Raw genomic sequence first — 17716 nt, 5'->3', positions numbered from 1 at the left:
GTAGTCACCATCCTCCACTGAGTGAGGGTCTTTGCTGTTCTAGTAGCTTCCTGAGCTAATGCATTTGGAGTCAGGAGACACAGAATATGAGCCCCAGCTCTACCACATGTAAGTGACAGAATTGGTCACTTGGGAGGAAATGTGAGCTAATAGCTTGCTTGGCTTCCCAGAAGCTGTTTAGGTCAGAGGATGGCTCTAGCTGGAAGTTCCTGAGGTCAGGAGGACCTTCTGGGCTCGGCGTGGGAAGTCTCAGTGGGGAGAAGCAGCAGCATATGAGAGGATCTGAGGTGGTGTGGGGTTAGATATAGCAAGGGAAGGACAGGGACACTGTTTTGGGAAAATGACTATCTCTCGGGCAGCACCTGTTCCTTTTCTCAGTCCTTTTAATGCTTCCTTTTCCCCGTTTTATTTAGAATAATAAATATGTCGATAAAGTAGAAAAATTGTTTAGACTTCCAGTAAGATAAATGGCTCTTTAAGGGTAGTGTGAGCTCTGACATAGAAACTGTGGCTGGAAACCATGGATGTTAATAGTCTAAATTCCTGTTGAACTTCTTGAAATTATATAGACCAGTAATTGCTAAACGTTAAAATATATATATATATATATATATATATATATACACCCTAGCAAGAAGTCATTTTTAAGCATTTACTACCCAATATGTCTTTATAAATAATAAAAGTACTACTGTATTAATATACTTTAAAAATAAAAATTAAGAAGGATAAGATTAAAAAATAAAATTTCTAATATTACTTTCCATTTTTCAGTGGCTCATCTTGTTTATATCCCACATTGGAGATTTGAGATTAGTGAAGGAACATTTCATAAGGGAGAATATAGTGGGTGGTTTTGTAGATTTGTAGATTGAGTGCCCTATACAGAGAGCCTCTGAGCTGGATCAGGGCTGAGGCTTTTGCATTTTATACCTGCCCGGGGCGTAAACAGGCTGCTTCTTATTAGGACCTAAAGTTTTCATTCTTCCTTATCAGAAACAAAGAGCTAACAAGTTATTTGAGTGTCTCTTGCCTCATTTTATAACACAGGAGAGACCCTAAATAATAGTCCCTGTGGGCACCAAGTTAGTACCAAGTGAACCCTTAGTGTACTTCCAGAAGGAGCTGCTGCTTCTGCTAAGTCACTTCAGTCATGTCCGACTCTGTGCGACCCTATAGATGGCAGCCCACCAGGCTCTCCTGTCCCTGGGATTCTCCAGGCAGGAACACTGGAGTGGGTTGCCATTTCCTTCTCCAATGCATGAAAGTGAAAGTGAAGTCACTCAGTCATGTCTGACTCTTAGCGACCCCATGGACTGCAGCCTACCAGGCTCCTCCATCCATGGGATTTTCCAGGCAAGAGTACTGGAATGGGGTGCCATTGCCTTCTCCGTCCAGAAGGAGAAGAGCTTTCAATTGAAAAGAGCAACAGGTGCAGAGTAGAGAGATAATTGCTATCTCAGCTGTTTAGGTATAAGATCTAGGTTTAGTTTTAGGGACAAGTAATGGAAATAGTAATCACTTTTGTAAATTATAATAAATAATATTTATCGATACTTAGTTTGTATCTGATTCAGCACTATACACACACACACTTATATAAGATGTAATGAGATAACTTATGAGGTGAGTACTACCATTCTTGTATGAATGTAGAAACTGAAACAAAATACCAAACTATAGCACCATAAAGTTTATATATAGTTTATATGTTTTTGTATAGTTTATATATTTTTCATATGATTTATATTTTTATTTAATCATTAGCGACTGTTTATTCACTTAACTAATGACTGTTCTTAATATATCAGGAACTTAATGTTCAAGATACAGAAATGACAGAGTGGTTTCTGCTCTGAAGGGTCTTATAACCTAGTGGAGCAAAAGATAAGTAGATCAGTCTAGCATTTTGTTATTTATAAATAGATTTCATATGTATTATCTCATTTAGTCCTCACAATATTTCATCTTACAGGTAGAGAAATTGTGTCTCTGGGACAGAACTTAAACCCAAGCTAAAGAATCATTTGTTATGCCTTAACTCTATTTCGGGGGCTTTCCTGGTGGCTCAGTGGTAAAGAATCCACCTGCCGATGAGGGAGACATCATCGAGTTTGATCCCTGAGTCAGGAAAATACTGTGGAGACGGAAATGGCAACCGCTCCCGTATTCTTGCCTGGGAAATCCCATGGACAGAGGAACCTGGCAGGCTGCACTCCATGGGGTCACAGGAGAGCTGGACACAACTTAGCAACAAAACAGTAAAGCTCCCTTTTTATATTTAGATGAATAGAACCATGTCATAAGCAAATTCATTACTACAAGGTTTCAAATTAATTTGTTTTGAAGTACAGTTGACTCTAAGGAACTTGAAGACTATATTAAATAACTCAGGAAATGACTTTTAGTGTTCTGTTCAGTCCTAACAGAGATTTTTCTATTTATGGCATATTTTAAGTGTAATTTCATTTTATGTGTGTTTTGTTTTTGTTTTTGTTTTTGAAGACCAGAGAATGAAAATTTCCAGTCTTTGTATCTTCTTTGTTTATTCAGTTACTTAGGATATATTCTGTCTTCTGTTTTTACCACAGGCAACTTCAGAGTGGACCTTGGATTACCCTCCCTTTTTTGCATGGTTTGAGTATGCCCTGTCACATGTTGCGAAATATTTTGATCAAGAGATGCTGAATGTCCGTAATCTGAATTACTCCAGCTCAAGGACCTTACTCTTCCAGAGATTTTCTGTCATCTTTACAGACGCACTCTTTGTGTATGCCGTCCATGAGTAAGTCTGAGAATGCTATTCCGTGTGGAAGATGTTGAGGAGATGGTATCAAATAGTATTAACCTGTTCTTCACTGTGGGCAAACGAAGTTCATATAATAGCAAATGCTGGGACATTTGTAACTGTTGCGTTTTAAACTGCACAGTGAGTACTTACAGCTAGCAGTCTAGCTGAATCTTGTGGGGAAAAAAATGGGGGTTAAGGTGGGTTACAAGGTAGAGATAGTACAAGATTGTGAATGTTGTGAAAAGTAGGCCCAAGTAGAGTTCCAGGACCATTTCTCCTGCCCAGAATTGCTCTACATGCCTCTTTCCTATCTTGTAGCAGGCCACCACATGCTGCTGTGACCTCCCCTATTCTTTAGGATACTCTTTAGGATACTCACATACACACCACACAGCACACTCATGCACACACACGCATAGTGCTAACCACCAATGGAGTGTCCATTCTAGGAAACTCAAGACATCTCACTGAGCGCTTCTAGTTGCAGTCTCCGGATTCATTCCTTCACAAAGACTCTTCGTTAATTTTAAGCTATGTTTATATCGTATACTTTTATGTTTTGCACCTTTTACTTATAAATTACTTTTAAGTAGTTGAATACATATATGTAGAATGTTTTGCACAGTGACTTCCAAATAGTGAGTTCCCAGTCATTGTTGGTCTCTATTCTGTCCTAATACTTAAGCCTACTCATATGATTGTGACAGAGAAGTAACTCTGTTACTAGTGCCCCTTGTCATAAATAGATCATTTCTGTTTATGTGGCCTTCTCAAGTGAACCTCTTGCCCCTTACGGAATAACTCCTGTTTGGCTCCCTGACCTTCATTCTGTGTATGACCTGGCAAGAGTTGGAGGAGAAGGTCATATATCATGTACTCCTTTTAACTCAAAATCTTTAAATTCATGCTCCCAGGGAAAGGGTATGCAGGCAGCGAGAAGGAGGAGAGTTCATTTCCATCTACAGTGTAAGAGAGAACAGCTAACTAAGAGAAAACCTTCAAACAAGGCACTCTGTGTAGATTAGTAACTTGCTTCATTTTCTCAATTACCCTATAAGGTTACTCTCTCTATTTATGAGGAAACTCAGGCTACAGGCAGGAAAAGCAGGACACCTTTCCCTAGCCCCTGTCCAACTGCATCTTTATTATGTCTGCTTTCCCTTTTAGCTTTCTTTGTTTTCAGGATTTGCTGGTATTCAAATGAAACACATTAAAAAAAAATCTTTTCATAGAATAATACATCCTTGTTGTCAAAATTTTGGAAAACAGCACATATACAGTGGTTCAGACGGTAAAGAATCTTCCTGCAAGGTGGGAGAACTGGATTCGATCCCTGGGTCGGGAAGATCCCCTGGAGGAGGGCATGGCAACCTACTCCAGTTTTCTTGCCTGGAGAATCCCACGGACAGAGGATCCTGGCGGGCTACAGTCCTTGGGGTCACACAGTCGGATACGACTGGGTGACTAACACTTTCACTTTCGCTAAAGTTAACAGGAACCCATATTCCTCCACTTACTGCTATCACTATCAACATTTTGGTGCCTATTATTTCAACCTCTTTTTGTGTCTGAATATAATTTTTACAAAATAGAAATGGATCGTACAGTTGTCACCTGCTGCTGTCGCTTAATCACTGTATTCTTTACCTTTAAATGACATACATTTTTTTATAGGAGTTTTTTAAATTATTTGGGTAGTTGAAAGCTGCAAGTTTGTGTCTCTATTCTTTTTTTTTTCCCTATCCCCTCCACCACTCTCTCCCAAACTCTCGCCGGCCTATTCTTAATTTGGCTGGTTTGATGACATATAATTTAGAATGTAGTGTTATCCTGGTCTGCATTTTTTTAGTCTTACGAACTAAAATAGTGTGTGTCCTCTCAGTTTTCAAAATTCTTTTGGGTTTTTGGTTTTTTTAATTTGTTTTATTAAATGAAGACTTTGTTTCAAGTCAGCGTAGCTGAGAGAGACACGAAACTGGCCCTGAGGACTTTCTTTCTGCTCCCACCTTTTTAGGTTTAGGAATGGCATGGACACCCCAATCCTTGTTTCTAATGAACCGACAGGGAAGCAACTAAAACTTTTGTAACTCCCTGGAATTACTTGGGAACGGTGACACCCAAGGGCACTTTAACTGAAAAGTTGTCCGTATCACCAGACCTGGATCCTGTCACCTTTCTTTTTCTTCCCTGTTGATAACTGGCAACATTGAGCTGTGATTTGGGTGCAGACCTATTGAAGGGCTACAAGAAAGTCTCCTGGAGTCTCTTCCCTCCTTTTTAAAAAGAAAACCTTCCATGGTCCTTGGGAAGTAAATATTATACTCTTAGTGAAAGCATCTTGGATATACCGAGTGCTCCATAAATAGTAGCGTTATTTCCTTGATCTTTTCTCTCCTCATTCCTCCATTTCTTCCTTTTTTTCCCCTTCATATTTGGATTGATATAAACCTTAGTTGGACTTCCCTGGTGGCTCAGACGGTAAAGCGTCTGCCTACAATGCGGGAGACCTGGGTTCGATCCCTGGGTCGGGAAGATCCCCTGGAGAAGGAAATGGCAACCCACTCCAGTACTCTTGCCTGGAAAATCCATGGATGGAGGAGCCTGGGGGGCTATAGTCCATGGGGCCACAAAGAGTTGGACACGACTGAGCGATTTCACTTTCACTTTCAAACCTTAGTTTTCCAACTGCTGTTCAGCCTGAATGTTGCTTTTCTATCATTCATTTTCAAAATAAAATAGTTCCACGTTAAAAAGAAAAGAATGGCATGGACAGCTTCTCATGAATGGTTAATAAAACACCACAGAGTGTATCAGAGCACTCTGTAAAAGTACTGCAATGTTCTAATGAAGATGTTGTTTCTGATTCTTTCCTCATGTTCCAATTTAGGTGCTGTAAATGCATTGATGGGAAAAAAGCAGGCAAAGAACTTACAGAGAAGCCAAAGTTTATTCTGTCAGTACTACTGCTGTGGAACTTCGGGTTGTTGATTGTAGACCGTATCCTTGACGTTTTATGCACTGTTCCCTTATTTATTTGATATGTACTAAAGTATAAGATTAATTCTTTCTGTAATGATGATTCTGAAATGTGAGCTGCTTTTGAAAGTGGATGTGGGATGGGTTAGTCAGTTCCCCAAACTGTGGTCTCTACTCAACTTTACCACCCTCTGGTTGTAGAGCACTTTGTCCCTGAAAAGTTAGTGATGATGTTCGAGAATCAGGTAAATCACCAGGAAAGCAATATACTGGGACTTATAACTGTCTTTAGATTAATCTAATATACATATCTGAAATAGTTTATATTATTCTAAATACCTTTTGTAGAAAAGGGCCTATCACAGTATTGCATGTGGAAACAAGGCTTCCTGCTTTTCTCCCCTCTTGGCTTGCCCCATGTTAATAGGCAAAGTTCTTAAATCCAAAGGGTCTGAATGTAACTAAAATCCAAATGACCGAAGCCAGATTTCTAGTTTTCCTAGACATAGCCAGGTGTAGGTGAGAGCACCTAGACCTTGGTTTAGGTGTGACCTGGACTCAGATCTCAGTTTTGTCATCTGAGTGGTGATAGGCCATAAGTATAGTAATGCTCTGGGCTCTGACTACCTCACAGGTTCATTGTATGCTTACTGACAACGAAATGCTGCATGAAATGGCCTTTGGTAGCTGTTAGGTCCCTTCCTTTCTCATCCCTGATTCTAGAAGACAAAACAAAAAATACTCCTTTAGCTGTTCATTCTTTAACTTACAGAACATATGGGAAAGTTTCCTGGTTTTCTTCTTAAACATAAATTTTAATTTAAAAGTTCATCCAGAATTTTACAATTTATACAAAACACTTTTATGCAAAGTCCAAACTGGTAGTAATACTGTTGTCTTTAATTTACCTGTAAAATAAGCACCTGTAACTTTGATGCTCAGTCTGCTGGCACAGTTCATTGTGAATTTGGTATCCTCTGTTTTCCTTCCTTGACCTAAGTCCAGATATTCATTTCCAGTACAATGGTTTTTTATCTGGATTAATGCTGCTCTCCATTGCACGATTCTTTCAGGTAAACACAGAATAGGCTAGTTATATTAGTTTGGTTTTTAGCTTGTAAAGGTGATAGGTAAATTTATTTGACCAACTGTTTTCCATTGCCAAGTGGTATTCACACTTGTATTGAGTATTTCTCACAAATTCCATCTTCTCTTTTAGTAATACTTTTTTCCATTTTACAGATGAGAAAATTATACTCTAAAAACGTGTTAGGGTGTGGCAGGCCTGAAATAAACTTGAGTTTCTATATTTGGTTTGGATTGTCCAGAAAGGAAGTCTTCCATAGTTTATACAGAATAGTAACTATGATGGTGGGGCCTTACCCATCAGAAGCATGTAGCATAGTGTAATGGAAAGTATGGGATTTGGAACCAGAAGACCTGGGTTGAAATCCTGAATAACCCAAACAAGCTGTGTGACTCAGACAAGTAATTTAAAAGCATTGGCATTGGGTCCATTATATATAATATCTTATTGAGTAAACCTTGCAACTGTTGTGTGAAGTTGTTAAAATTATCCTCCTTTCTTTAGAGGAGGAAAGCAGGTAATTTAGATTTCTGGATGTCTCCTCATCTCTGGGATTGGGTTTTAGGAATCTCCAGGGAATATTGATACACCATCAGGTTTGGGAACCATCAACCCAAGGCAAGTCTTCCGACCCTCCCAGCCTCAGTTTTCTCATCCATAAAATAAAATTTACCCTCGATACATTCTGTTTATTAAATGGGGCCACTTACCTCACAGGGACTTTGGAAAGATCAAATTCAATAATCTGTTTTAAAGTTCTTTATCAACTATGAATGTCTGGATAAGTTTTTTTTTCTTTTAACCATTATAAGCCACACTATCCATAGATCATAATTGGTGTTCAATGAGTGAAGGGTGAATGGTTGTTGAACAAATGAACTAAAGTTTAGCTGTAGAACCCCAGCTGGACTTTCTCTGAATCTTAAATAAATAATAAAACTGGTGGAGAGATTTAGAAGCATCCCTTTGGTTTTGCCTTACCATTGCTGATTCATCTGTTCTAGACCACACCTGATGAGACAGTGAAAGGAGGAACCTGGCCTTTCACGGTCCCTCTGGCAGTTTCTTTGCTGAACCCCAGGACCATTATCTCATTTGGTCCTTCCAAAATTCCCGTGAGGTAGGTAGAATTCAGACTTCTCTAGTCATAGTCAACTCAGTTTGGAGGGTTGTTTTTTTTCCCCCCAGAATCAGAATGCCTTTAATTCTCCTGGGTGGTTTGTTAGATCAGGTACTGCTTGCTGCCTTCAGCCCAGTCGTCCTCTATGTTACCTAATATGTAATGTGCGATTTAAGTGATTCTTTGTTAGCATAGTTTATCTATAATTATTCATACTCTGATTCCCAGATCTTCTCTGGAAATCAGCTCCAGCTATTGTTTAACTATAAGAGAGTGAAGGTAATTAACATCTTTGGGTCCCTTAGCGAGAATTTGTAGTGTGTTGTTATGCCGATGTATTTATACCTCAACATCAAACTTAGTACTTAATAAATATTTGTTGAAGTAATGAATTTATGAACCCACTAGGCTCACTGTAAAAGCTGCTGCTGCTGCTACTGCTAAGTCGCTTCAGTTGTGCCCGACTCTGTGTGACCCCATAGACGGCAGCCCACCAGGCTCCCCCGTCCCTTGGATTCTCTAGGCAAGAATACTGGAGTGGGTTGCCATTTCCTTTCCAATGTATGAAAGTGAAAAGTCAAAGTGAAGTCACTCAGTCGTGTCCGACTCTTAGCAACCCATGGACTGCAGCCTACCAAACTCCTCCGTCCGTGGGATTTTCCAGGCAAGAGTACTGGAGTGGGGTGCCATTGCCTTCTCCAACTGTAAAAGCTAATTGGAATCAATTCCTTCTGTTCTTATACTGGTCTTCCCTGCTGGCTCAGTGGTAAAGAATCCACTTGCCAAGCAGGAGATGTGGGTTTGATCCCTGGGTCAAGAAGATCCCCAGAAAGGGAAATGACAGCCCACTCCAATATTCTTGCCTGGTAAATCCTATGGACAGAGGAGCCTGGTGGGCTGTAGTCCACGGCGTCACAAAGAGTTGGACATGACTTAGAGACTGAAACACCACCAGTGTTATATTTCTCATATTGTACATCACATTCCTAGAACTTATTTGTCTTGTAACTAGAATTTTGTGCCTTTTGACTGCCTTTATTCAATTCTCCCTCCCCCATTTCTCACCTCTGGCTAACTACAGGTCTAATCTTTTCCCTATGAGTTTGTTTGTTTTTGAAGTAATAATTGGTCTACAACACTGTTAGTTGCTGTTACATAACATAATGGCTCAGTATTTCTATCCATTTCAAAATGATCACCACGGTAAGTCTGGTTACAATCTGTCACCATACTGAGATGACAGATATAGTTGCTGACTACATTTTCCACACGGTACCTTTCATACCCATGATTCATTTGTTTTGCAACTGTACTTCATCTCTTAATCTCCCTCACCTATTTCTCTTCTCCCCTCACCCATTTATCTTAACCATTTTCAAATACAATAGAGTTCCTATACCCCTTCACTCATTTTCCTGTAATGTTACCATTGTATGGTACATTCATCAAGACTAAAAAACCAACATTGATACATTCAGATTTCACCAGTTTTTCCACTAACATCCTTCTATTCCAGGATCCAGTCCAGGATGCTACATTATGGTGTTTAGTTTACCCTGAATTTTGAATTGATATTTCCCTTTTCAATCTTCTAGAAAAGGCATATGGAAGGAGCATTTCTCTTTGCTGTTCTCCTGCATTTCAAGCACATCTACCTCTATGTAGCACCAGCTTACGGTGTATATTTGCTGCGATCTTACTGTTTCACTGCAAATAAACAAGGCAAGGTTTAGTGATTGTGTTATTTTTCTTTTTTTTTTTTTTTTATTTTGTCTTGACTTAGTGGCTTGCTTTTTAATTTTTATTGATTTATTTGACCACACTTAGTATCTTAGTTCCCTGACTAGGGATTGAACCCATGCCCCCTGAAGTGGAAGCATAGTCTTAACCACTGGACCACCAAGGAACTCCTATGAGAGGGTTTTATGAGGCACAGCAGATATCTTTCAACTATTGATCCTATAAAAATGGGTAAAAACCCATTCTTACTTTTTTGTGTTCTTGCCACATTATAAAGATTGGTATATTATCATGCTGCTGCTGCTGCTAAGTCACTTCAGTCGTGTCCGACTCTGTGCGACCCCATAGACGGCAGCCCACCAGGCTCCCCTATCCCTGGGATTCTCCAGGCAAGAACACTGGAGTGGGTTGCCATTTCCTTCTCCAGTGCATGAAAGTGAAAAGTGAAAGTGAAGTCGCTCAGTCGTGGGCTACTACTAATTTGGGCATGTTATATAAGCTATGGCTTTCCATGCTCCTGGTTAATGATAATGGTCTTTTCTGTAGATGGATCCATCCGATGGAACAGCTTCAGCTTTGTCCGTCTTATTTCCCTGGGACTGATTGTTTTCCTAGTTTCTGCTCTTTCATTGGGTCCTTTTCTAGCCTTGGTAAGTCTTTTATTTGTTATAAAGAAGACATGTTTGGTATTATTTAGAAAAAATAATAAAGCCAGGGATATATAAAATAAGCAAAACTACTCCCTTTTCACTCCTTCCAACTATGACTCCACAAAGATAGGATGGTATTCTTTCAGGCATTTTTGTGCCTATGCAAATATGTATGTACATATATTTGTATGTTTAACAATATGTCTCACACAAACACACACTCACACAGAGTTGATTGTAAGTATTCACAGATTTCTGGATTTGTTTATTTGCTTGTTTGCTATGTTTTATTTGTAACCCCAAGTCAGTCCTCAGCGTTTTGCCAGTCAGTCATTGACAGCAAACATTCTAAAGTGTTTACTTTAGAATATATACTAAATATACTACAGATGTTCAGCAGGTGTTTTTCCTTTTTTTTGCTTCTTTCCTTGTTAATTTTAATTGCTGCTAAAACTGGGAAACACTGCATGTCTCATCAGGCGTTCTGCATCATCCCCATTTCTTCAGTAAACTTGATGAAGCTGCAGTCTGTTCTCCTTTGCCCTTATCAATTCTTCCAGTATTATATTATATTATTATACACAGTATCAGACTGGTATTCAGAATACTTTGATGTACCTTGTCACACATGACAGATGAGAAGGTTGGACAAAAAGAAGTTCTATGAACTGCTCAGCATCACATAACTATTTCCTTGAAGGAACAAATACTGGAACTCAGACCTCATAACTTTCTTCACACAATGCCACAGATAGTACCCTAGATCTCTTTTTTAACTTAGAAAAGATTGATCACTGTTTAATCTCTTTTCAACAGAACCAACTGCCTCAAGTCTTTTCCCGACTATTCCCCTTCAAGAGGGGCCTCTGCCACGCATATTGGGCTCCAAACTTCTGGGCTTTGTACAGTGCTTTGGATAAAGTGCTGTCTGTCATCGGTATGGTAGCAAACGTTCTTACCTTGTTTTGCGGGGGGGGTCTCTGCTCATGGTTTGTGGGATCTTAGTTCCCCAACCAGGGATCAGCCCGTGCCCCAGCAGTGAGAGCACTGAGTCCTAACCACCTTTTTTTGGAGGGGGCGTCTCTGCTTTTGGTTTGTGACATCTTCGTTCCCCAACCAGGGATCAGCCCGGGCCCCAGCAGTGAGAGCACTGAGTCCATGTAGGGACCTACATGGAATTCCCTAAGCCTTCTTACTTAGACTATGAATATTGCAAGGGCTAGTCACATTGAGAAATGGGAAAAAAAAAACCCTGCTTTGTCTTGTGAATGAGGCTGAACTGTTTGTTCTCCAGCCCCGCGTTTCCGCTCTCAGGATAAACAGAGAAGTGGTTCTAGGGACTGATACTTCAGCAGTGGAAATAGACTGCATTCCTTATAAAAGCTCTTTGTGGCAATGAGATGGTTGTTCCTTTCCTTGGGAATAAAATATTTAGACATCTTTAAAAGGTAATTTTTACCTCAAGTAAAACATTTTTCAGCAGTTATAACCTTACTTTTAAACTTTAAAATGTGAAGAAGTATTTTTAAGAATGTGTAAGTTATGATTCTGGGTATTAAAGATAATGGTAGGCATGCATTCAGCATGAGATGAAAGAGAGAGAAAACTTAGGCTGTGCTTTTAAGTTTGCGATGTGATGAAAAGGAATTTATACCTTCAGACGGTTCTGAAAATAACTAACTGTAGAACAACTCACAGTCTCTCATCTGTGAATGCAGCCTAGTGTGATGGGAAATGGCAGGACCAAGAGAACGCCAGGCAAGCTTCTGTAACCAGACAGACAATAAATATTTTAGGCTTTGCAAGCCACATAAGGTGTTTGGTTGCTTGTTTGCTGCTGCTGCTGCTGCTGCTAAGTCTCTTCAGTTGTGTCCGACTCTGTGCGACCCCATAGACAGCAGCCCACCAGGCTCCCCCATCCCTGCGATTCTCCAGGCAAGAACACTGGAGTGGGTTGCCATTTCCTTCTCCAGTGCATGAAAGTGAAAAATGAAAGTGAAGTCGCTCAGTCATGTCTGACTCTTAGCAACCCCATGGACTGCAGCCTACCTTTACAACCCTTAAAATGTAACAACTTATTGTGAGAAGCAAATGCAACAATAAAGACATGCCAGGCTGTCAGTAGCAGGGGCTTTGGAACCAGACAGCACTGGATTTGATTCTTCCACCTAAGCTGTGTGACTTTAGGCATGTCACTCATCTTTGTGTGCCTCAAGGAGCTAAAAGTAATGGCTGCAAAGCCCTTGGCATATGGCAGGTGCTTAATACATGGCGGCTGCTATTACTGTTTTGGACACGTACTTGCGGGAAATCATAATTTGGTATTCTCACTCACCCACTGAGCCCAGCCTTGATATATCTGGCATCTTATAAAGTAAGTTCTTAACACTTCTGAAAACTTTAAATGACTGGCATAATATGAGGTACAGGGGCCACTTGCCTTATCTGAGTCAGGAAACTGTTGTACCTCATCTTGTGTATCTGTCTCCTCAAGAATGTTGTGAATGGAAAGCCAGTGGCAGGTTAGGTAATTCTGTTTCAGGCAGGTAATTATTAGCTTTAAGAGAGAATCTGCAGGCTGAAGTCAAAAGGGAAGAGGTGAATGAATAGAAAGTATTTTAGTAGTCTACACTTTTCTCACATTTCACTAATTTTCAGTGGCATTAGATGGAGCCATTCAGGTGCTCAGACCATCTTTGACTCTTCTGTTAGCTTGTTTGGGCTGGGGCTTGCATCATTATCCTTGGACTTGGTTCATTTAGTAAGTATTTCTTGGAATGTTATGATATGTGCTGGGCATAGAAATAAATTGTCATTCCTGCCTTTAAGGAACCCAGTGTAGGAGAGTAAATGAACATATAAACAGATACAGTGCAACATGTATAAGAGACCACCTTAACCCACAAGAAAATCAGCTTTACTTCCTGAGTTAGGAGCTTTCTTAGGTGAGTGAATTAGGAGTTAGCTCTAGAGTGAGTAGGCCATTCTATGCAAAAGGAGTAGTCTGTGCAGAGGGACACAGGTATCTGAGGGGTATGTCAGCTCATTGCAGCCGAACTATATTTAACAAGGTGAAGCAGATGAGTCTGGCAAGGTGGGAGGGGCTAGATCATGGAAGATACTGTGGACTGTGCTTAGGAATATGGACTTTATCCCATAGTCAAGGAAGGATTCAAAGCTGGCTTGTGACATGGTAGTATTTGAGAAAGCTTGCTTCATTTTAGAGATGATAGCAAATTGCTGTCCATGCTACCTGCCAGCAAGGTTTCCTGTTCCAATATAGACAACCACATTGTAAACCAGAGGCATTTTAGGTAGAATATTGTGGGACTGAGTTAATGAAATCTTGACCTTGAAGCAGTCATAAGATTTAGTGGCATATTCTTTTTTTCCTCAAGGAATTGACTGGTAAAATACAGTGTGAAAGTGTCACCGACTCTTTGCAACCCCAGGGACTGTAACCCGCCAGACTTCTCTGTCCATGGGATTCTTCAGGCAAGAACCCTGGAGTGGGTAGCCTTTCCCTTCTCCAGGGGATCTTCCCAACCCAGGGATCTAACCCAGGTCTCTGGCATTGCAGGCGGATTCTTTACCAGCTGAGCCACCAAGGAAGCCACATAACACATGGTGTGTCATTGATCAAAACAAAATGTCTGTTTACTCTGTAGGTTTAGAACTGAAACTTCTTGACCCCAACAAGATTCCCAAGGCCTCAATGACAAGTGGTTTAGTTCAGCAGTTCCAACACACAGTCCTTCCCTCAGTGACTCCCTTGGCCACCTTTATCTGCACTCTGATTGCCATGTTGGTAAGAATTCACACGTGGTCCTCATTTATTGAGTTTTCTCTCCTTTTTTTGTGTGTGGCTGGTTGAATTTCAAGTTTTCCTAACTGTAGGATAAATTCCATGCCTGTAATCCTGCTGCAGATTGAGGCATTTCCTAGCAATTCTTAGGGTAACTTTGAACACCATAAGGAAGGATTACTAGTAAAGCCTCTTTGAGAGAGGTCCTCACGAAAGGCTAATAGACCATCTGTTCACCATCAGATGAAGAAGAATGAAAAGCCCGGGGAGGGGTGGATCCTGGACCACACCGTGGAGAAAGAGGACAGTGTAGTAAGGACATCAGGTTTTTGTTTTCTTCCATGGTGAACTGATCAAAAGTCTAAATTTTTCTGGACTGCCTGGATATTTTGTCTTGATAATGAGCTGAGATGCCACAGTGGCTGTTTGAGCATCGGATAAGAATCTTATATGAGTCAGATGCTGTTATAGGCATCATTCAAAGTTGTTTTTGTTAGTGATCATGATGAACTCAATTTCATGATATAATTTTAGTAGAAGTCAATATAAATAACTCAGTCATACCTAATTACACTCAGTTTTAATTTTTGTTTCTGAATAATCAAGCCTACTCACAAGACACCTGACCCCACTTAATTGCATGGCAGTACTGGTAGGTAATTAAGCTCTGTTGGCCTATTTATCCACATGTTCTAACTGAGGTTAAACTTTTTCCTAAAATTTCAGCCTTGTAAGCTGCATGTGGAAGGCCTTGGATTGCTTGTAAATTACACTACTCCAGCTCACAGAGTTAGATGTTTGCTTATTACTATTAAGATTTTTTGATGTGGACCATTTTTAAAGTTTTATTGAATTTGGTACAAAATTGTTTATTTTGTGATCTGGTTTTTTGGCCACGAGGTATGTGGGAATTGAATCCCACCCTCTGCATTGGACGACAAAGTCTTAATCACTGGGCCACCAGGGAAGTCCCTGGTGTTTGTTTATTAATATGCTGCTGCTGCTGCTAAGTCACTTCAGTCATGTCTGACTCTGTGCGACCCCACTGACAGCAACCCACCAGGTTCCGCCATCCCTGGGATTCTCCAGGCAAGAACACTGGAGTAGGTTGCCATTTCCCATTTAATTTATTATTAGCTCCACAATATCGATGAACTTTTGTAGTTTGATCTAATAAGTTCAGTGACTATTAGTTAACTAATTATGAAGGTGTAATGGGGGTTATACTGGCTATCCTAGAACTTATCATTCCTTATTAATGTCAATGAGTAGAATTAATTTTAACAAGTTAAATATGTATTTCCAAATGCCTTTTTCTGAGTAGTGTTTCTATGTTAACTTTTAGTGGACTGTTCACAAAGCAAATTATCTCAGTTTGATGGAGAATAATGAGCTACTGTTTTTCAGAGATGATGTAAATTATATTCACCTAACGATGTTTCAATAAAGCCTATTTTAAATGATACTGAAGTTTTATCTTTGCCTATTGTTTCTAGCCCTCTGTTTTCTGTCTTTGGTGTAAACCTCAAGGGCCCAGAGGCTTTCTCCGATGTCTGATTCTTTGTGCCTTGAGCTCCTTCATGTTTGGTTGGCACGTCCATGAAAAAGCCATTCTCCTCGCAGTTCTCCCAATGAGGTAAGCTCAGTTAGTGAGCACTTCTGGCATATTTCACAGTGACCCTGTTGTTTTCCATCTGATCTGTCCCTTGACATGTTCAGTGGGATAGGCAAAGATGTGTGGGAAAAGGTTTATACCTGGACAGAATGGTGATGCTTAACTTGGGATCCTTGGACCTGTGACAGTTCTAAGCTATGCAGAACTGCCTGTATTGTCTCTGCATTTTTTGGTAAGGGGTCTTGTGGTAATTAAGAGTCATGATACCAGCCTGTTACTGCTGAATTTTGAATGGCAGCGTAGTATGAAAAAACGTGGTATTTGATGTCATCACGCCCACAATTCCTTGTTGGGTGTTGTTTAGTCAAAGTAAGGAGTGAGTCCATTATGGAATAATACCTAGCATACACACAGCACTTCAGAGTTTTCAGAACTGTTTTTGTTGATTGTTGGGATTTTGTTTTGTGCTTTTGTATTCTTTCTTTTGAGCCCCACAACAGCCTATAAGATAATTAGGATAAATGATTATCCCCTGTCTTTATAAAGCCCCAGAAACTGGGGCTCAGAGTTTGCCTTATCCAAAGTCACACAGCTAGCAAATAGCAGGATTAGGACTTTAACCTGAATTTTACCGTAGTGAATCTTAAGTTCTTTTCACTATGCCATGCTGGGGAAAAAAAAAAAAAGCACAATGTGTCTATTTTATATACAACTGAAACCCAGTTACATAGATGGTAATAGAATTAGCCCTTTTCTTAAGCTTTTTCTTAAATCCTGAGAGACGTCATTTAAGCTCTGAAAGAACATTAAGCAAATATGTCAGATCAGTACATGTCTTGTCTGAGTTCAACAGGGCAAAATTCCTAATGTCTTTAGTTAGAATTCTAATTGAACACCAGGACATGTGGGGCATTGTCCCAAAGAAGAGCTATAGGGTTGGAAATAAAACTCTCAAGTCCAGTTTCCCTGTCTACCACCATTAAGCAGCTCCCAACCCCACAATATTCCTTTCTTTGAGGAGGCAGTTACTCAGAGAGACAAGATTCTTTTTTGAATGTTCCATGATTCAGTGTAGTACATTCTTCTATGTATTGCTTCAAGTTTCCCACTTAAAAAATTAATATTCTCAATTGAATTGGACTTGTAGCAAAGATTAATATGTTTTATGCAAAGCCAGTTCTAGAAATAATATGATATATATATATGTATAGCTATTTGCAAGTATAAGCTTCATTTGATGTTTTAATGAATTACACTAAGAATTATTTGAGAATTTTTATTTTTAGCCTCTTATCGGTGGGAAAAGCAGTAGATGCTTCAATTTTTCTGATTCTGACCACAACAGGACATTATTCCCTCTTCCCTCTGCTCTTCACTGCACCAGGTAAATAGCTTCTTTTTAAGAGAGATCTATCTGATTGTCATGCCTTTACATCAGCGCTTGCAGATCAGTGCTATCTGATTTAAACTACCTTAAAGTCTCTTAGAAAGAGAGAGCTCATCCATTCTTTTAAATAAAACCTCCAATATATCCCTAATTCTCAGTATCTTTAGATGTCACAAAAATGCATAGTTAAGCTCAAAAAGCATTCCTAGCACTATATAGCTATGTCAGTGTGATTATATTCCTTTAAGTATTCCCTAAAGTATCATAAACTTTCCTCTTACCAACTTAATCATCATATGTACCTTTTTATTCTTTTAACAGAACTTCCCATTAAAATCATACTCATGTTACTGTTTACCATCTATAGTATTTCCTCACTGAAGACTCTGTTCAGGTAATCTAAAAAAGTACATTTAAAATTCTTTTTACTCTTGTGAAATGTTTACTCCTAAATGATTAAGTCTTTTACATTTTAATTTTTTAAGTATTAGTGGTAATATCACAACCTTACAAAACATCAGCAATGCTGCTGCTGCTGCTAAGTC

The 17716-nt window shown here is 39.6% G+C and overlaps 1 protein-coding gene across 9 annotated transcripts in view; it reads left to right on the top strand.

Annotated features, from left to right (window-relative positions):
• The window catches only part of ALG8 (ALG8 alpha-1,3-glucosyltransferase), a 28050-nt gene that overhangs the window by 8514 nt on the left and 1820 nt on the right, over window positions 1-17716 (top strand). For 2 of the 9 annotated variants that reach the window (XM_086385778.1, XM_086385779.1), the window contains exons 3-13: window positions 2592-2785; window positions 5679-5788; window positions 6773-6840; window positions 7859-7974; window positions 9570-9696; window positions 10261-10364; window positions 11181-11301; window positions 14033-14172; window positions 15666-15805; window positions 17071-17168; window positions 17493-17565. In XM_086385778.1, the coding sequence (XP_086241904.1) occupies window positions 9579-9696; window positions 10261-10364; window positions 11181-11301; window positions 14033-14172; window positions 15666-15805; window positions 17071-17168; window positions 17493-17565 (794 nt within the window). In that variant the 5' untranslated portion in view covers window positions 2592-2785; window positions 5679-5788; window positions 6773-6840; window positions 7859-7974; window positions 9570-9578. Of the gene's footprint in view, window positions 1-2591; window positions 2786-5678; window positions 5789-6772; window positions 6841-7858; window positions 7975-9569; window positions 9697-10260; window positions 10365-11180; window positions 11302-13762; window positions 14173-15665; window positions 15806-17070; window positions 17169-17492; window positions 17566-17716 lie in introns of those variants that run through there. The other 7 variants (XM_086385777.1, XM_086385776.1, XM_086385782.1 and 4 more) reach the window with 5 other exon arrangements.

This window comes from Bos grunniens, chromosome 29 (assembly GCF_055505025.1).
Source record: "Bos grunniens cultivar Pamir isolate PY7600 chromosome 29, Bosgru_T2T1.0, whole genome shotgun sequence".
Taxonomy (NCBI): domain Eukaryota; kingdom Metazoa; phylum Chordata; class Mammalia; order Artiodactyla; family Bovidae; genus Bos; species Bos grunniens.
This window is presented reverse-complemented; position numbering and strand designations above follow the sequence as displayed.